Here is an 18583-nt window from a genome sequence, read left to right on the forward strand (position 1 = left end):
CAACCTTACATCTTACTAGAGATTCCTATTAAAATACAACTACAAATTTGAGCAAGCTAATAACAAATATAGAGGGACGAGTTATTTGTAAATCCGTGTTTGATGAATAGAAATATGTTTCAAGGTGTTACCAACCTAGGGGAAACTGTTCACCTTGGTTTATAGTAGAGAGGTGTTAAAACGTGGAAGCTGGTGTTTGGTTTTCTAAGCGAACTGTTTAACTAGTGGATTTGAATGTATTTATGCAGGTGTATGGTGTTTGCCCTCAAGAAAGGGCGATATTTGTTAATTTTTCTAAGGAAATACTGAATATCTGTGATATGTGAGGTCATGCAATAACATTTGGTTATGCAGAATTTGACATTCTTTCACGTAAAAAAAAATTGTAAATGCAGAAATGTTCTGAAAGTTTTTGGTGTTGCTTAAAAAGGTCGCCAGTACATAAAGTTAAAATGTCGTCAATTTGATTTGACATAATCAATGCAGTTTATGACTTCTTGCAAATGTATTCATTACAAGTGTATAGTTTTGGCATTTTTTTAAAAACTAGACCTACAACTTATTTAGTCATGCTTATTCCCCTTTCACATGTAATTGTTTGGTTACAATTGCAATCATGTTTTAATTCAAAAGCTTTCAGGTGACTTATTTCTGCAGTCCTTGTGTGGTTCGTATTGTTCAATTGCTATTCTTCATGAAATCGTATCACAATGCAAATTAACTTTCAATTGGGGTTCATCGAACTTCGTGCATCTATACAGTCAGACATCAACAGGCGCCATTTCTTAGCGCTCTCCAACCAGGCTTGACCACGTGATCACACGAGAAGGCGCCGTGCATGGCCTCGTGATTACGTAATGCACCTCGAACGCACTCGTCCCTCTTCCGACAAACAACTCCCCATCGTCTCATCCTGGTTGTATTTGGGATCTGATTATGGTGATAATCCCATATCTGAGGGTAGACCTCCAGGCGGTAATGAGAAGAAATGAAAATTATTCTCGAGTCCATGCAAGTCATTCAATGATGACTTCATGCTCATTAGCAGACGTATCACCCCTGCCGCGATATCGTGCAGTCTCTTGTGTAACATTGTCGAACAGAGAGTACATCACAAGATTTGGCAATCCATCCCTACTTTCTCTACAGGGATGCCATGCCGATTTGTGTTTTTGAAGATAATAAGATATTGAATTTCATCAGCTAAACAACTAGTCAAAAATTCACCAAAATATTGTATGAAATAACCATGATATTGGCCTAACCAATGTCTGATTGTGTATTTGCTAATGTTGTCCATTTAAACCGTGTGCTATACATATTAAAAAAAAGGACGTTTGTTTTTATAGAGGTATCTTTTTTTTTCTCTACAGTGTTGAGAACGGCGTATCGGATGACAGAAAATGAGCAATGTGGACGATCTTCGGCTTGTGAAAACTTGTTGATTATTTCCTGGCGATTCACCCAAGGATAATTACAAACAACAAGAGAGAAAAGAGGATCGTTGCGTGCTTGACTAAATTCAGAGTAGAAATAACATACTCGTGATAAGAAGATGTCTCTCATAAAGGCTATCTCATCTTCAGAATAGTTTTGAGTATATATATTTATATCTTGAAATCCTGAAGAGCAAAAAGATCACTAGAAGCGCCGTGGAACTAAACTCTGATACATGAGAAAAATTAAATTACATACCAACTTATCTAAAGAAAAAAGAGGAGACAAAGGCTCTTTCATAAACAGCCACTTTAATTTATTTAATTGAATATAAAAGAGGATTCTGAAATTTAATTTCCAAAACCAAGTGGCTGCTCACTCCTTTTTTGTAACGATTTTTTTTTCTCCAAATTTCAAATTGCAAATGATTAGCATGACAAGCATCTTCAGTGTTTTCGTTTAAAGCTTTCAAAACTTATTGAAGAAAGTTCCTTTTTTTCATTGGTTTTTTTTAACCACATTTAACTGTACGAAAAAAACAAATTAAATTTTTCAGCAATCCTATGACCTTGAATACCATTATTCTTCTTCTTCTCTTCAGTTTTTACTCTTGTAAAAACCATCTCAAAATCAGATTGGAAAGTCTAAATTCTCCGGATTCAGTTAAAACCTACTTCAATGACGTCATCAGTTGCTAGTGAGTACCTGTGTAGGAGCGGAGTGTAGCCTAAATGTTTTTTTAAAAAATCATTATTTCGTACGTGTGCTTCGGCTGAACACTGAAACTTTAACAGATTAATATGTTTTTTTTTAAATCCAGATCACACTATCTATATTTCTACAAGGTTATATTCATTAGGGAATATCGTTTATAAATTCCTAACAATAAAGTAATGAGACTACTACTACTACTAAAACTAAAACTACTACTACTACTACTATATACTAATTCTACTTTTACTACTACAACTACTACTACTACTACCACTACTACTACTACTACTAGCAATAATAATGATTATAAAAATAACGGTAATAAGTAATAACGATAATAACAATAATGATGATAATAATGAGAATATTAATAACTGAACAACAATAATAGTGATAATGGTAATAACAACAACAACAATTATTATAATATCAATGACAGTAGTAATAATAAATTACAATGATAACCAAAACAGCAACACTCATAATAAGGATTTTAAAAATGATGATAGTAATGGAAATAATAACAATAAAAATGTAATGCTTGTTAGAGTAAGAGTTCTCTTTCAAGACATATGTACCCTTTGATCATAGAATAGTAACGTATTTAAAACCTTATAACATTCTTCATTACCTAAAATGTGCACTACGAGCAAATTGATAAGAAAAGGAAAGTATAGCGTCAAGAGATATTACGTAACCTCGGGCGCTAATGGGCAGACTGCACAGCGTGTGACTGGACTCATTAGCGAGCATACACGATGCTATTCAGACAGTACTCTGCACTCAAAAGGAAGAGAGTTACATATAAAGAATAGAATGTTGGGCAGAAGTGGTACAAATATGAAGAGTAAACGATTGCATTGAGAGTGGCACGGGTCTTCTTTACCCCCTACGCGAGATGTCGGGTCAGTTTGCATAGAGATAGGAATACGTTGTTTGTCGTAGAAGAAAAGAAAAGCTTGAGTTCTTGTAATGATAGAAAAAATATTCCCATAGAATCCAACAAAACTTACACTGAATGTTCAAGATTACTTATAAATGACATGTGTCGAACGAGTTTGGTAGAAAATGTATAGGGGCTGAGTAATGAGCATTGAAAGATATAGGCCAATGTGCTTTGCAGGCCCCAAAAATGAATAGGTTAAATTCCAACGGCATTTGAAAAGATAATGATAAATTATCATTATCTTTTCAAATGCCGTTGGAATTTAATTTAGTCCTTTCGTTTTGAGAGAAGTTCTAAATTAAATTTAGAACTTCTCTCAAAACGAAAGGACTTGAAAATGTGGGAAAATAACAATCATCAGCTATCGAATCGACTTTAGCGATTGCAATCCTTTTAGTAATAGTCTGATTTCCATACCCTTGTACCGTATGGTCGTACGTTTTGTGTTGCGCAAAGATTCAATCAGGTTAATTTTGGCCATTAGTACAAGAAGTGGGTTATTGATGTAGACAAATGCTCATGTATAGGCCTACCCTTTACAACTCTTTTTAAGTTTGTTATTACCAAAGAAAAAAAGTCAGTCAGTAACTATGGGCAGTTTAGAAAGTAAACGGGTTTCCTTGCATAATTTGAATATTAGGACACTGCTAACGTTTAAATTTCACAGATAGGACATACATGACATATTCATAATTCCTGCAAAGATCTACAGAATTTGATGTACAATTGTGGTGTTTATTGAAGATGATTTCCAGCAAGTTTTGAGAGGTTCTTTTTATGTTTACTTGTTCCACAATCTAACTACTGCAGGAAAAATAATCCAGAATGTTCTGTCGACATAATATGCCAATACCAGAGCTCAAGATTAGCTTTAATATCGTGCGATATTACTGATTTGAACAAAATAGAGTCTATTTAAAAACGATATAGAGGATATCAAAAAATGCAATCGCGAAGCTATTACATATCAGATTCACAGAGATGAAAAAATAGAATAAGATTTGATAATTTTGACGATTTGTTTCATTTCTACAACTAACAATAGAATAATACATATGAACATCGAAGCTATCAAGCAAATGAAAGGGAATAAAGCAGATAATTAAACAATTCATCTTACATGGCATTATCGAGAGCCAATCGTAAATCGTCTGCGTGATGAGATTTCCGAACAGATGATATTTATATTTAAATATTCGCTTTATTTTCTGCAACATTGAAATAAAACAGATAAATTAATCAAAACTGTCATCTAAAAAAGGAGGTGCATCAATGTCTCACAGACTGTCTTAATTTTATTTTTAAAATATGTTACATTAATTTTCCACTCATTTTTAAACTGATCAAGTGATTTTCTTAACAGTTCCATTACTAGTCATTAGTTTTATATTCCTTTTTTAAATGCAAGAGGTAAATATTCAGGGGGGTTATGCACCAATAATCTTCAAAGGTGTGTTGTCTATCGATCATCAAAACACCGACATGACAGACCAAAATAATCCCAAAGTCTAAACTGAAATTGTTTGAGGGATGAGGTTACGAGATCTACCGAACGAAAGATCCATATGAAAGTATGAGGTTCTTCCCATGTCTCTCCCTTCCGGTCCTCGTTCCTAGTTACGGACCAGACTAAAGTTTATTTGAATTAATAGAGCGGTCTACATTGTTGCTTCCTAGAATGCTTTCTAATGACCAATTGTTTGCTTAAACATGACAAAGGAGGAAAACTCAGGCCCTTCTACTAATCCATGTTTCAACATAGCTGACGTTAGAACACTGCGGGAAGGATACAATTTTAAAGACATGCTATTCAAGGGGTACATGAGATGTGATTGCCCGGATGTGTTGCCTAGCAACCAGACGCCACGTGCAAAAGCTCATGAGAATGAACGTCTAGATAGTCGCACAGACGAGGCGTATTATGGAGTTATCCTGGATATCAGCTGATTCTTGAGAATAAATATGGATAAACAAATTAAAATCTTCTAGGAGCAATGACAATCACTAGAGTTGTACCTTTATTTACAAAATATGTAACTAATGTTCTTATTTTTGCACAGAACCTTTCTATATTGATGTTTTTCGCAGGTCAATATTGGGCCTCTTCCTTTACTATCCTATCTGCCTTTGATATCCGATCGTATTTTTATCATCGAATGAAGCCTTCTCTCCCCGGCCGATCAATGTTTAAAATGGGTGAAAAAATCCACCACACGTCCAATTTAATCTTATATCCGTTTTTTTATAATTTTAATTCCTGATCATAGTTTTTTAAAATCTTCATACAGTTTCTTTTGTGTCGTCTGCACTAATCACTTATCTTGTTTCCGCGACATGTTTCTAATCTTATTTGATTGATTTTATCCTGGCACCTCGTCTTCACACGTGAGGTCAATAAAGAAGTACTAAATTAATCATACTTTCGGGTCTAAATAATTACAAGGACTGGCCTTTAGGGTAAATTTTGCAGTCACAAACCCGTGTCAGTTGTTAAACGTAACAGTGCCTGTAATATGAGACTACACTAATCTCTGTACTTTAGCATGGACCTATTACACTTTAGCTGCTCCTACTCCTCGACCAAAGCCAGAGATTGACATATTTGACATAATTATGTAGGCTCTGCTCAAGGCTTTAGGAAGAGTGGTAAATATTCAAATGAGAGTCTGGGCTTGTAGACTATTCGATACAGGGGAAGACTCGCTATCACTGGGGGTTTTATCGGAGGAAACTTGTTCTTTTGTTGTTAGTGTTTATGTCTTCAAATCGCCTCTATTCTCTACCCGTCATTACTACGTGTCAGTCAAACAAACTACCCCTTTTGAGCCAGGGACACGGAGATAAGATACTAAAGCCCTCTAAGCAGATTATCCTGATTATGATGATGGTGTTCTTTTAATCCTCATGTTCCTATTATCAGGACCTGACGGGCAGGCAATACATAAAAACATACAGGTGTAAGAACATGATACCGAGAAACTTGATGGGTTGTTCTTTCCGGGTTGTTTCATAGAACTTGCAGGTACTTCTGACGGGCTGAGAAACAAAGTCAGAAGCTACATACGATGAAAGAAAGAAAGACGGAATAAATTAGCCTGATAGCACGACGCGACAAAAAGTTTCATAAATACACTGGTCATCTGTTCATCTAAAGAAACTGAAACGAATTCTAATATGATATCATGTTCAGAATACATTTAACCTTTGCTACCAGTGGTCGAAATACGAGCGAAGTACGACAGGTATATACGATTTGTTAACATTCGATCAGGGGTGAGCAATAAAGGTGTCAACGTTAAGAGAAACAGGCAATGTAATTTCGCAGTTAAAATGAAAAAGAAGTCGTAACATCATATTAATGGCAGTTGTCATCCGTGAATTATGGGAAGCTTTCAGCACGTCAATTTTGATAGAAAGTGCGATGGGGACGGGTTGTGACATCTTAATATGGGTTGAGCGTCAGAGGATGGAGAATATTAGCCGAGGAAAATGGACAAAAATATTATTGATATTTCATGTTGTGTAAATCACAAAATGTTCAATTTGTAACATATTCATGGTTTATTATGTGCAAAACCAATTTGTCGATGTTTGCTGTGGGGTTAATTTTTCTCATGTCCCCTAATATCAAAGTCGCAAAGTTTGTTGTCATTCGTGTTTCCCTATCGCACCTTGTTGTGTTCCATCTACCCTTCAGCCAATCCCCTATTTTGCATTTCTCTCATTATTTCCTTCTACTTCTCTTCTGTTTATTCTTTTGTCTCCCAGTATCAACTTTTCCATAATAATCTCTGTGTCTCGCCCTATATATCAACGCCATAATTTCTTTCTCTCCATCTCGCCATTTCTTCCTCTGCCTCCCTCGCTAGTTGATTCCTGGGTGTTTAAGCCAAATGTCACTCATGACATTCGTGTTTTCTTGACACACATTTAGGGAAACAAACAATCATGAGGAAAATCCCCAAGCGAATTTCAAGTATGTGCATACCATGAGAACCAACTTCCAAAGTCGTCCAGTCGGAATTTCGGTCACCGAGTACAAAATAATGGTTGCAGATCTGTTATTCAGTGAAAATGTAAAAATGGATAAACGTGGGATAGGTCGTACAGTGTAGTTTACAGTTCAACCCTTCGAATAGGGTGGACCCACATGGATTCAGTGTCCCTTGCCAAAGTTGGTCGTATTTTCATTATTTTCTTACATGAGGAGGTGAGAAACAAGCTCCCTATGGATGTAGAGAGCATAATTACAACATGTTTCCCACAATCGACGCAAAATATCTTTATGAACGTTTGAGACAGGGTCTTATTTTGAGGACCTAAATGTCACGCAATATGCCTTTGCCTAGTTTGTCCTCAATGAGTATATAATTCAGACTCCAGAATGTAAGTTGAGCTATTTCTAATATAGTGTAAAACTTACAATAAAAACACACAGCACAGCAGTGCGAAGGGTATGAATTGTATTCTAATAATTTCCTCTATTTTGTCCTGGTCTGTTACATGGAAAAACAAAAGAAGTTACAATTAAGTATGGGATGATCACAACGTAATGATGGTGATGGGGTAGTGAGAGGAATGAAGGGAAGGGAGAGAAATGGGAGAGAGAGGAGGAGAAAGAAGAAAATAGATAAATAGAGAGAGATAGAAAGAGAGAAAGAGAGAGCAATAAAGAGAGAGAGAGAGAGAGAGAGAGAGAGAGAGACAGACAGACAGACAGAGAGAGGGAGCCTGAGAGGTGGGGGGGATGGGGGGGGGGGGTCTCAATAGAAGTAGACGTCAAAGACACGATAAACTAAAAATCAGAGACGGTAAGAAGCTGATTGCAGCTGGAAAACAGACTAGGTTAATATTTACCCTGTGGGGTTAGTAAATGTCATGGGGAGGGTAACCCCCAAGCCGTTGATGGATGGCTTGTATACGCCCGACCTCATTTCAGTCCAGACAGTCATCATCATTATTTCCATCTTTGCTGAAAGCCCTGAACTTCAGGCTTCCAGATTTTCGCATAACATTCAAGGTGCGCATGGTCATTTGGGGGCTACGGGGGGGGGGGGGGGGGGGGGGTGCAGGCCTACAAACAATGAAATATCAGTTTGTAAGTTTCTATATTGTATATTTCAGGTTGAAAAAATAATTATATTGTAAAACAGGGAATGTTTAATTTGGCCTGAGATATGACGTCATTCGTCCAGAATGAGAATGCAAATGAACTTTTTTTTTTTAAATTGAATGTCAGAAGTCCTGATTAACGAAAAGAAATTGAATTTATAAAAAGTCATCCATATCGTGCCACCTAGGGCCCCGATAAGCATGATAAAGGTTCTAAATTTTGCTTACCTTCCACAATAGTCTAGACTGTTGCTAATTTGGAGGTCTTTTGCCTCCTTGTTTTTGAAGGCTACTGTCCGTCCCCCTTTTATTAACATTCCATGTATAATTTCTTTCTATGTATTTCATGAATCTCCCGCTGTCCCTGATCTAGGACTTATGTATGGGCGGGGAGAGGTAAGTATTAATATATATATATATATAATATATATATATATATGTATATATATATATATATATAGGCCTATATAATGTATATATATATAAAATAAAAGGAGGGCTCTTTGCGCACCCCATCCTGATCCTTAACTGCTTTTTGCCTACCATTATTCTTGCATTCTCTCTCTCTCTCTTCTCTCTCTCTCTCTCTCTCTTCTCTCTCTCTCTCACACCCTCCTCCTCCTCCTCTTATCGCATTTATCCTCTTCTCTTAATTCCATACCATAACTAATGCGGAAGTTTGTCACATGTGCGCCAAATTAACCAAGAATTCCTATTGCGTTTCCGTTCGTATTCCAATCATTTTTTCCTCTCTCGAAGATTTGAAATTGTTGCTCGCTCCGTGAAACTGTAGTTTTCAGTAAGTAAACTTATTGAAGTTTGAATGTCAATCACTGTACACTACCTCGACCTCACTTCACCTTTAACAGCTTGATATTAATGATGAATATACACAATAATGATAATAATCGGTACGTTAATAGTAGGGGCAGTACACGGTGTCCCATGCCAAAAAAAAAATACAATGAATTTCATGAAATACAATATTTCTAACAGTTCCTGTGGAAGATGTCATAAATAAAAGGAAACGTACGACTATTTTGGATATTCATGTTTTCCAAGGAATTGTGATTCGTCATTTCAAAGTATGCTAAAAATGTCGGGTTACGTTACAATCGTGTTCTAGCTTAACATTAGGGTTATTGTTCGGTTCAAGGTTTAAGTTAGGTATCCGTAAAATTAAAAAGTAAATTTACAATAGGGAAAGTGTTATGCAAGCGAAACCTTGTTTATAAACGTATAGTATAGTCCCTTTCTATACAAGATCAACGGTTGAATATAGTTCTGTTAACAACTAGTTATCCTACAAGCTTAACAAATCCAGCATTAACTTGAAAGTTTAATTCTAAGGCATGAAATAAATATTAACAAGGAAAATAAATAGGAAGGTATAAGAAGAAATAAAACGTATAAGGGGAATGAACTTTTCAAAAGTCATTTTTGTCCCGAACACCTTACATGCCTAGCTATACATAGTAATAACTTGATGACTGCTCGGACTAATAAAGGAATATTCAATTATTAGAAGAAAAGTGCCATGATGCTATATTTCTGGGCATTATTCTGTCAATATTCATGATATCTATACATTTCATTCAAACATGTCAGCCTGCTGCTGCCTTTTTCTTTCTTGTATTGTGTGGAGGAACAAGAATGAATTTGTTGTTCGTTGCGTCTCATTCCATCTCACTGACTCTCAATTGAAATTCATTACTATGGTATTAGGAAAGTTGTATTGCGGTTAATTGGAAATCAGAGCCGATAAATAGAAACGATGAAAAGGTTCATAAATTGACAAATGTATCTTATTTTCTCCTCCACCTTCAAAGGACCTTGTTCGCATTTCATATTCAATTTTGGTCACTCGGCATCGGTTGCGACTTACTCTGTTATACATTGTACCGTTTACTAATCCCAGCATTCAAACTCTAGATTTTCTCTGCCTTATTGTGGACAAACCCATAGGCATATGTATGCTGCGAGAGAAAATAAAATGGAATATTGTATAACCAAGGAATCAGTGTAGAATGTTCACTCAAAATCCAAAAATAAGAATAGGAGTCTCCTTGCATATGAATGGGTGAGGGATACATGTAGTAACGTTACACTGCATGGTTGCATTGTTAAAGGATCTAAGCAGTTCAGTTCAGTTCATTTTGTTCAAAACCACACGAAGCATGATATCATCTGCTACATAAAAAAGAGACAGGTAATAGTACATCAATCAACATATTTTTATGATATGGTTCCACAGCCATTGCGATAATAAGTTGGAAAATAATGTGATGTCTTGCATGAATAACATTCGTATTAAATATACAGGGCATCCAGTATTCACTCTTAGTTGCAATATTGATGGAACGTCGATCAGTGGATTACCGTTTGACACTGAATAAATTGTAATTTTTATACAAATAATGTATACAACTAAGAAGTTTGTGGATAAAGATGGCTGCAGCATTTAACATTTATGCTGTTAACTTCACTGGCAGCATATTTCCAGCAGTGCCTATTACACGTCTCCTTTTGTTTCCGTCTAACAAAAATGAAACGTTTCAAAATTCATACATTTCAAGGTTATACGACCTCCCCACTAACAATTGTCATATAACTTGCCAAACACGAATGGGATTGTCTCGATTCAAAAGGGATGTTATTTCTTCCCAAACCTCAAAATATTGACATGGACTAGCTTTTAGTAGTGAAATATACGATGGTGTGAGGGCTCTATCAAATCAATCTCTGAAGTCCTCTAATGTCGCCTGGTAAAAGTTCAAGTTCTAAATACCTTGGTTTCTACACATCTCTGTGGTAATTGGTATGTTTTTTACCGGGCCTTGGTTTGTGCATACAAGTGGTTGAGCGGTGTTTGCACACGACAATTACAAATAGGTTACCATTCCTTGATATGTTTTGTTTCTTGTACGCAGAGGAAGCACAATACGTCTTACCTCGGTTGATATTTCGTACTGATCATTTCTTTATCTGGATTTCCCTACATTAGTTCAAAGGTGTATTTTAGTTCATGCGGTAAATAATTTGAACACATCTACTTTTTTTCATCATACAAATTGCCACTCTCACATACACGATTCGTGTAATCACATCGATATAAAATAAGCAGATTTCCTTCCGACTTTTTGGTTCTTGACTGGATGAAGAAGAAATGAAAATACCCTGGCATGACCGTATCGGCATTGACCCCTTCCCTGTAAAGCACAACAATAAAGTCTTGATTATAAAGTTAAAGAAACACTATGCGATTGAACAAATAGAACCAATGACCAAGGTTTGGCGGACAATAGAGGGAGAAGAAAGAAAACGCGACCCCCCCCCCGTTCTCTCAACCCCTTCCCCGAAACACTTTTTTTTTCTATATCCGTGTCTCCCCTACATGCAGGTCTGTATACATGACACGGTCTCTCTGAGCTGTGTGTTTTTGTCGAGTTATGCTAGTCTAAGACAGCAGTCAAAATACCGCTGATTGCCATTTCAATCTAAGCACCACCACCACTACTTTAACAGCCACCACCATCATCGCAACCACCACCATCACCACCAACAACAAAACAAAAACAGCAACAAATAGTTCATGAGAAAATGCCATAGCTTATTTTAATTTGAGACTTGTCAAATACTTGATGCGTATCAATTGGAATATAAGATATAACTATTATTTGAACGTTTTGTGTTATTAATAGTACAATGTACAGCGTATTAGAGTGAACTTGGAATATAAGATATAAATATCATTTAAATATATTGTCTTGTTGTCAATATGTAGTGTATAACATTTTTTTTAAATCGCTCCAGTCTTACTTGAAACGATATCAATCGTTAATGTAAAAATTCAACTGAAGCTATAAAAAAAGGCCTATATAGGCCTATAGTTTGATGATAAACTATAATAACTGAGTAATACAGTAGGTTTACGGTTACACCAGGGAGTTGGATCCTCACTTGACGAACCCTTAAACCTACTGTATAATATACCTACATCACCATGCAGCGTCTATTCTCATTATGGTAAATGCAACATCCAAAAAGAAATGACTTAGATATGTTTTGATGATGATTATAATTATTATAACTTATGAGGATAATAATAATGATGTTGATGACGATGATGATGATGATGGTGTTCATTCACATAAAGCATAAGTCACACGATGTAACGTTTTAACGTGCTTTAAATGTTCTTGGTAAATCATGGAACTTGATTAGTATGGGTGAAATAAATAACCTTCATGATATCACAATGTCTAAAAGATTAGACTAGTCCATGCTCTCTCTCGCTCTCTCTCTCTCTAATTTCAGCTCCTCATTGCACCGAAAGGAGGCGCTGAGCCGTGACGTCATATAACAATGCACTAATTGGGGGGACTGTCTCGATGTTTGATTGACAGGTAGCCAACAGCGCGCTAGTCAATGGGGACATAATGAAGTGACGAGCTTGTCACTGGAGCTAAGGGGTGTCACTCAGAAAGGGGGTGAGGATCCTATTCAAACCTTACAACAATCGCTTACTGAAGCCACAACTCCGACGAGAAGTCGCACCGTGCACACCGTTCTCTCTCTCTACCATCTACCTCTTGCACGGGCTATATCTATGTTTTTGCTTTCATTTCGGTCATCACTTGGGTTGGAGTTCGAGTGCACACATAAATCAACGACGTCAGAAATTCAATGCGTCAGCCTGACGAATGCAGCTCGCCTCCCATCATTCACATCGGGCTCCCTCGATTATCATTATCAGAACATTATTTTGCTGAGCTGAGTGAAGATCTAGCCCGAGTACACGGGGCACCAAGCTCGTTGATTCCTGGACAGGAGGACAAGGCCATTAGAGTGGTCTGTGGACTGATATTTTTATTTTCTCCCGCGTTATCTTTCGCTCAATGGACGTGAGAGTAGCCCTCGGATGACGCCAAATGGTTTCTAACAGTGCTCTTGAGAAGTGACAACTCGAGGAAATGAAAATCAGAAGTGTGATAAGGGAGACATTTTGAGTATACACATTTTACATAGCAGACGATAATATACCAACTGGAATGCGAATGCTCGAGAAGTACAATCGCCTCACCAGTTTTGTTTGACTCGCCTTGGTAGCCTATAATATTGAGAGGAGGATCAGAAATATAGGCACACTGTGGAGAAGTGACTATTTTCTTCTTTTGCCCACTCTTGTACGGCTGTGTGGATTTAGTGTAGACGTTTTGCTTGTGCCACACATCTCGACCCCAGCTTAGAAAACAAGTTTTTGAAAGGTATGTGTGTTAGAGCGGACTAGTGTTTGTATAGTAAAGAGGACCAATTGTGGTGGCTATGGTGAAAGTTCAGTTGGTTGAACTGGGACCCTAGTTGAGCTGAGACGAGTGGGCCGGGCTCAGGCGACTCTAAAGTAAACCTGTGATATACGGTAGCGGAGTACAAGGCTTGTTTGATCAGTGAGGAGTGAGTGTTTAACCAGAGCTGGGAGCTGGCCTGTTGCAACACAAAAGGACAGAAACACTCGGTAAACTCTCATTTTGAAAAGCGGAGGCATACCACTCAGGACTGGAAGGGTTCTTTTCTTCATCGATTGCATTGCAACTGTGTTAACAGCGATTGCCATCAGACCATAAACATGGCTGCCTTCAGTGGAACAATCCATCAGTTGCCCGTATTAACGATGATAATCTTCATTGCTACATTACTATCTTGTTTCAATAGTGCCCTGAGTTTTAGAGATGCTAAATGTGAAGCTATTACTGTACCGATGTGTCGTGATGTTGGCTATAACATGACCTACATGCCAAACCATTTCAATCATGATTCGCAAGAGGAAGCTGGACTTGAGGTGCATCAGTTCTATCCACTCGTAGAGATCCAATGCTCTCCGGATCTCAAGTTCTTCCTCTGCAGCATGTACACTCCTATCTGCTTGGCGGACTACCACAAGCCCCTGATGGCCTGCCGATCGGTCTGTGAGAGAGCGAAGGCGGGGTGTGCTCCGTTGATGCGACAGTACGGATTCGCTTGGCCAGACCGCATGCAATGTGAGAATCTTCCCGAATTTGGTGACCCCGATAATTTGTGCATGGATTCGAACCATACGAATGCAGGAACGAGTGCACCAACCAACCCACCAATGACACGACCCGGAGGTCGACGACCTCGCCCTCCAACCGAGAAAACGTGTGACTGCTCCTGCAATGCACCTCTCATCTCCGTCCCCGAAACTCACCCGTACTACAACCGTGTGTCGACCGGCGAGATTTCAAACTGTGCAACTCCATGTAAAAGTGCCTTTTTCTCTGAAGATGAACACACCTTTGCGACATTTTGGATCGGGTTGTGGTCCATATTGTGTTTTGTGTCGACGCTCATGACGGTCGCGACTTTTCTCATCGACATGGGACGATTTAAATACCCTGAGCGTCCAATCATCTTCCTGAGTGCATGCTACTTCATGGTCGCACTCGGATTCATCATCCGTCTCGTCGTCGGTCACGAGCAGGTAGCATGTTCAGGTCAATATGTTCGTGTAGGATCGACGGGTCCAGCCCTCTGTACTATCGTTTTTCTGCTCATCTATTTCTTCAGTATGGCAAGCTCTATCTGGTGGGTTATCCTCGCGTTTACCTGGTTTCTCGCTGCTGGGATGAAGTGGGGCAGTGAAGCCATCTCAAGCTACTCTCAATACTTCCATCTCGCTGCCTGGCTTCTTCCCAGTATCCAATCCATCGCTGTACTCGCCCTTAGCTCAGTCGATGGCGACCCCATAGCTGGTATCTGTTACGTAGGCAACCACGACCTCACCAAACTCCGTGGTTTCGTACTTGCTCCTCTCTTCATGTACCTCATCATCGGCTGTTCCTTCCTCCTCGCTGGGTTCGTCTCTCTCTTCCGCATCCGGAATGTCATCAAACAGGGAGGATGTAAGACGGACAAGCTCGAAAAACTCATGATCCGAATCGGCATCTTTTCCGTCCTCTACACCGTGCCTGCAACCATCGTAGTCGCTATCTATATCTATGAGCAGCATTCGAGGAGCGACTGGGAACGAGGTGTCACTTGCCCGTGCCTGTCAGAACATTTACCGAAACCAGAATACTCAGTATTTATGCTCAAATATTTTATGTGCCTTGTCGTTGGGATCACATCGGGTGTGTGGATATGGACTGGCAAGACACTCAGCTCATGGCGCGGTTTTGTCAACAGATTACTCGGGAGAAAATCATATCCAAAGAGAGAAAGAACTTTCAATTGCAAACCAGTGATGCTTAAAAGTTTACCAAATGTTCAGGTGTGATAAAATAGAATTATCTCTATTCATACAACAAAAGGAAACAAGACTCCTTGTCAGCGTGTTAAGACAAAATGCTGTATTATTTGGCTTGTTATCGCTTGATGAAACGTATAAGATAACTTGTTATGCTGTTCAGATTATATATCATCTTCCACTTGCGATACGAACCATATTTGTTGCTTATGTGATGCACATGTAGAACAAAATGATGTCATAATATATTAACATGGTTGTACAAACTGAACCATATTTGGAAGAGCAGAGGAGGAAAGGGATACGAATTGTAAATTGTTAGAGGCATGTTGTGCGTCACATTGAACAAGAATACTGATATTGCCTTTCTAGTTTTTTTCAGAAGTTTTGTACAATGAGGATTTGTATTCAATGTTTCCACAGTGAAGAAATTAACCACTTGCTCAATTCTGCATTCATATGCGTTTATCATAGTTTGCAAATTAACGATATCTTTGTTATAGTTCCAAAGAACGGAGAAAAAATGGGAAAACATAGATTGCATTTTGACACCTTGATTTTGTTTGGTAATTTAACCATTTTCGTATTGCATATCGTATCCCAAAAACCCCGCGGGAACTGTTGGCATTCGCATTTTTCATCAGAACATCTATTCACAGGGTTGATCCTAGGGAGAATAGAGGAAAACAAGAATCAAATTCCAATGCTTTATATAGGTTAACCCACGTGATAAGGCCGTCGATGCCAGGATATTTTTCATGTTATGAGGATAAAGAAAGATTGATCTGTTATTATCTTGCCACTGTTTGTGTTGTATTACATCTCTCCAGGTCCTTTTAACTTAATGGGAAGTTCACATATGTTTGTAAATGTCGTGAAGATTAATTTGTGTCCACTCCACTGTACCTGTGATCATTGAGATTTAATGATGTGAGTTTGTTAATTTATCAGTTATTTGTCGATCACCTCTTTGTTTGCAACGATCGTTGTTGTCGTGCACTCAAACTGCACATGGACGCCTTACTAATTTAAAGAAACTTCAGCGTCTTCAAATGATATCAAACTGCAGTTATTTCAAATGTCATCAATTTATGTTCTCTAGATGTATGTTGTACCGAGATCAAAGGCATATTATTGAGTATTCTGTCCAAACCAAACCAAATGACGTATGATTGTCACTCGTTCATTGATTTGATATAAATTAGTTAGATCATCTGAGGATCTGTTGCTACTCGAGTTTAAGGAAATTCAAATCATTCAGTGAAGGCATCCTATTAGTTTTGTTTAGTTATGTTGGTGTGCCCGGCCACTAATACCATTCATAATGCATATTACAAGTAATCGCTACAAATGTCGTAGTCGATGGAACATATTTTCATTTAAATATTTATTTATCAATTCATATGCAGAAACCACTTAATGATGTCTTAATCTGTTTCATAAGGCCAAATCCTAGGCTAAAGTGTACAGACAGGCCTTATTATAGTTGTTTGTTACATCATCACATTTGCTTCAATATTATAATGTTGATGATTTTCACATTGAAGAATTTGCAAGACGGATATTAACTGATAGTTCTATCAGAATCAATAACTGAACCTCTTTCGTCACTATAATGAAAAAGTCGGTTGCATTAGCTCGACCTGTGGGCCACCGTTGACTGGCTATTCCCTTTTCTTCATTTTTGTTTGATTTGTAGCCCTATGCTAACACAAAAGTAGAATACCAGTACCGAGTGCTCTTTTACCAATAACCTTCACCAGCGGCCATGCCTCGCTTGAGAGTTTTCCTCTTTTCTCTTTTCTCTCACATAAGTAGAAACCAAACATGCTACTTAGCGAGCTACATGTCCTGCATCTGAGCACTTAAACAGCCGATACAGATCAAATAAATGTTACATCACGGAGTCAACATTAAAACCTGAGACACAAACACCAGTCCCTTTCTTCCTAAATGCCACCATTTGTTTGCTACCATCACTTTTCATTGTTTGAGATGCTCTAAGTTAATCTCGGCTGCCGATAAATGGCTTTCTCTCTTTTCTTTCATCTCATGTTTTCTCCCCTAACCGGACAGAGAAATTGAGAGGAAATAAGTAACGATATTGGTCCGCCCTTGTAACGGGGTTGTGTTAATTTGTTATTATTACGAGTAACTTCATCGACTTCTAATGTAAATGCAAATAAGTCACATTTTGCCTTAATTGTGGATGGAATATACAAGATGTTTGGTTTATATGTACAGTACTTGTAATGAAGATTGCTCTTGATATCCAGCACCAAAGTTTTGTGATTTCAATACCTTGTTAACTTATTATTCACTCAGTTCCGATTATTAATTCATACCAGCGACATCTAATGCAACACGAAGAGGAGTACTTATTGTCACGATTGTATTGTAGTGGAGGATTTGTACTGATATATGAATCGTCGGCTTGTGAATCAACGTAGGACTTCAATTTAAATACGATGATTATTTTATTAACATCATGTACCCAGTACATACATGTACATGTATACTTCAATATACCCGCAACGTTTTAAAGATAGCAAACTAATACGAAGGTTCTGTTGGATTGCGTTACTCATAACCATGTCTAATAATCTTTATATAGTACAAAGATGTGTTGTATTCGTATTTTCCATTACGATTATTTTATGACATTAATGTTGATGACATTGTATATTTGTTTTCACGAAACAACGTATTAAATCATGAAGCAGATGCATATTGCACAAATGAATTATTATTGTAATGCGTTTTTTTTGTATCTTCCGATATCGTCCTATTCTTTTCACAGGTATCATGACTTAAATGTTAAATATTTTTGAAACTTTGAAATTCTGAAACTAGTCCATCGTGGGAATTTGGTCATTTGCGGCTCGGAAAAAAAAGATCCCTGCTGTCTTGACATAATGATTGGGAACAATTTATTATTTTCATGAAGATAATAATGACAATATTTAATTGGTGATTATTAGAATGATGATGATGCTGATTATGAGTTATGGTGAAAATGATGGTGGAAATTGTTTGAGAAAATTAATGCTCATGCTATCCTAACCGATCGCGAATATAGTGTTGGTGATGATGGCGACAGTGATGGCGAT

General features: G+C 37.7%; 1 protein-coding gene across 1 annotated transcript; it reads left to right on the plus strand.

Moving 5' to 3' along the window:
• The first annotated feature begins 12673 nt into the window (after nucleotides 1-12673).
• On the plus strand, nucleotides 12674-18216 carry LOC582578 (frizzled-5). Its single transcript, XM_003724498.3, has one exon. The coding sequence runs from the start codon at nucleotides 13836-13838 to the stop codon at nucleotides 15501-15503; it is 1668 nt and encodes a 555-aa protein (XP_003724546.2). The 5' UTR covers nucleotides 12674-13835; the 3' UTR covers nucleotides 15504-18216.
• The last annotated feature ends 367 nt before the right edge of the window (nucleotides 18217-18583 follow it).

The sequence above is a fragment of the Strongylocentrotus purpuratus genome, unplaced genomic scaffold (assembly GCF_000002235.5).
Source record: "Strongylocentrotus purpuratus isolate Spur 01 unplaced genomic scaffold, Spur_5.0 spur5_scaffold_7, whole genome shotgun sequence".
NCBI classification, from domain to species: Eukaryota; Metazoa; Echinodermata; class Echinoidea; order Camarodonta; family Strongylocentrotidae; genus Strongylocentrotus; species Strongylocentrotus purpuratus.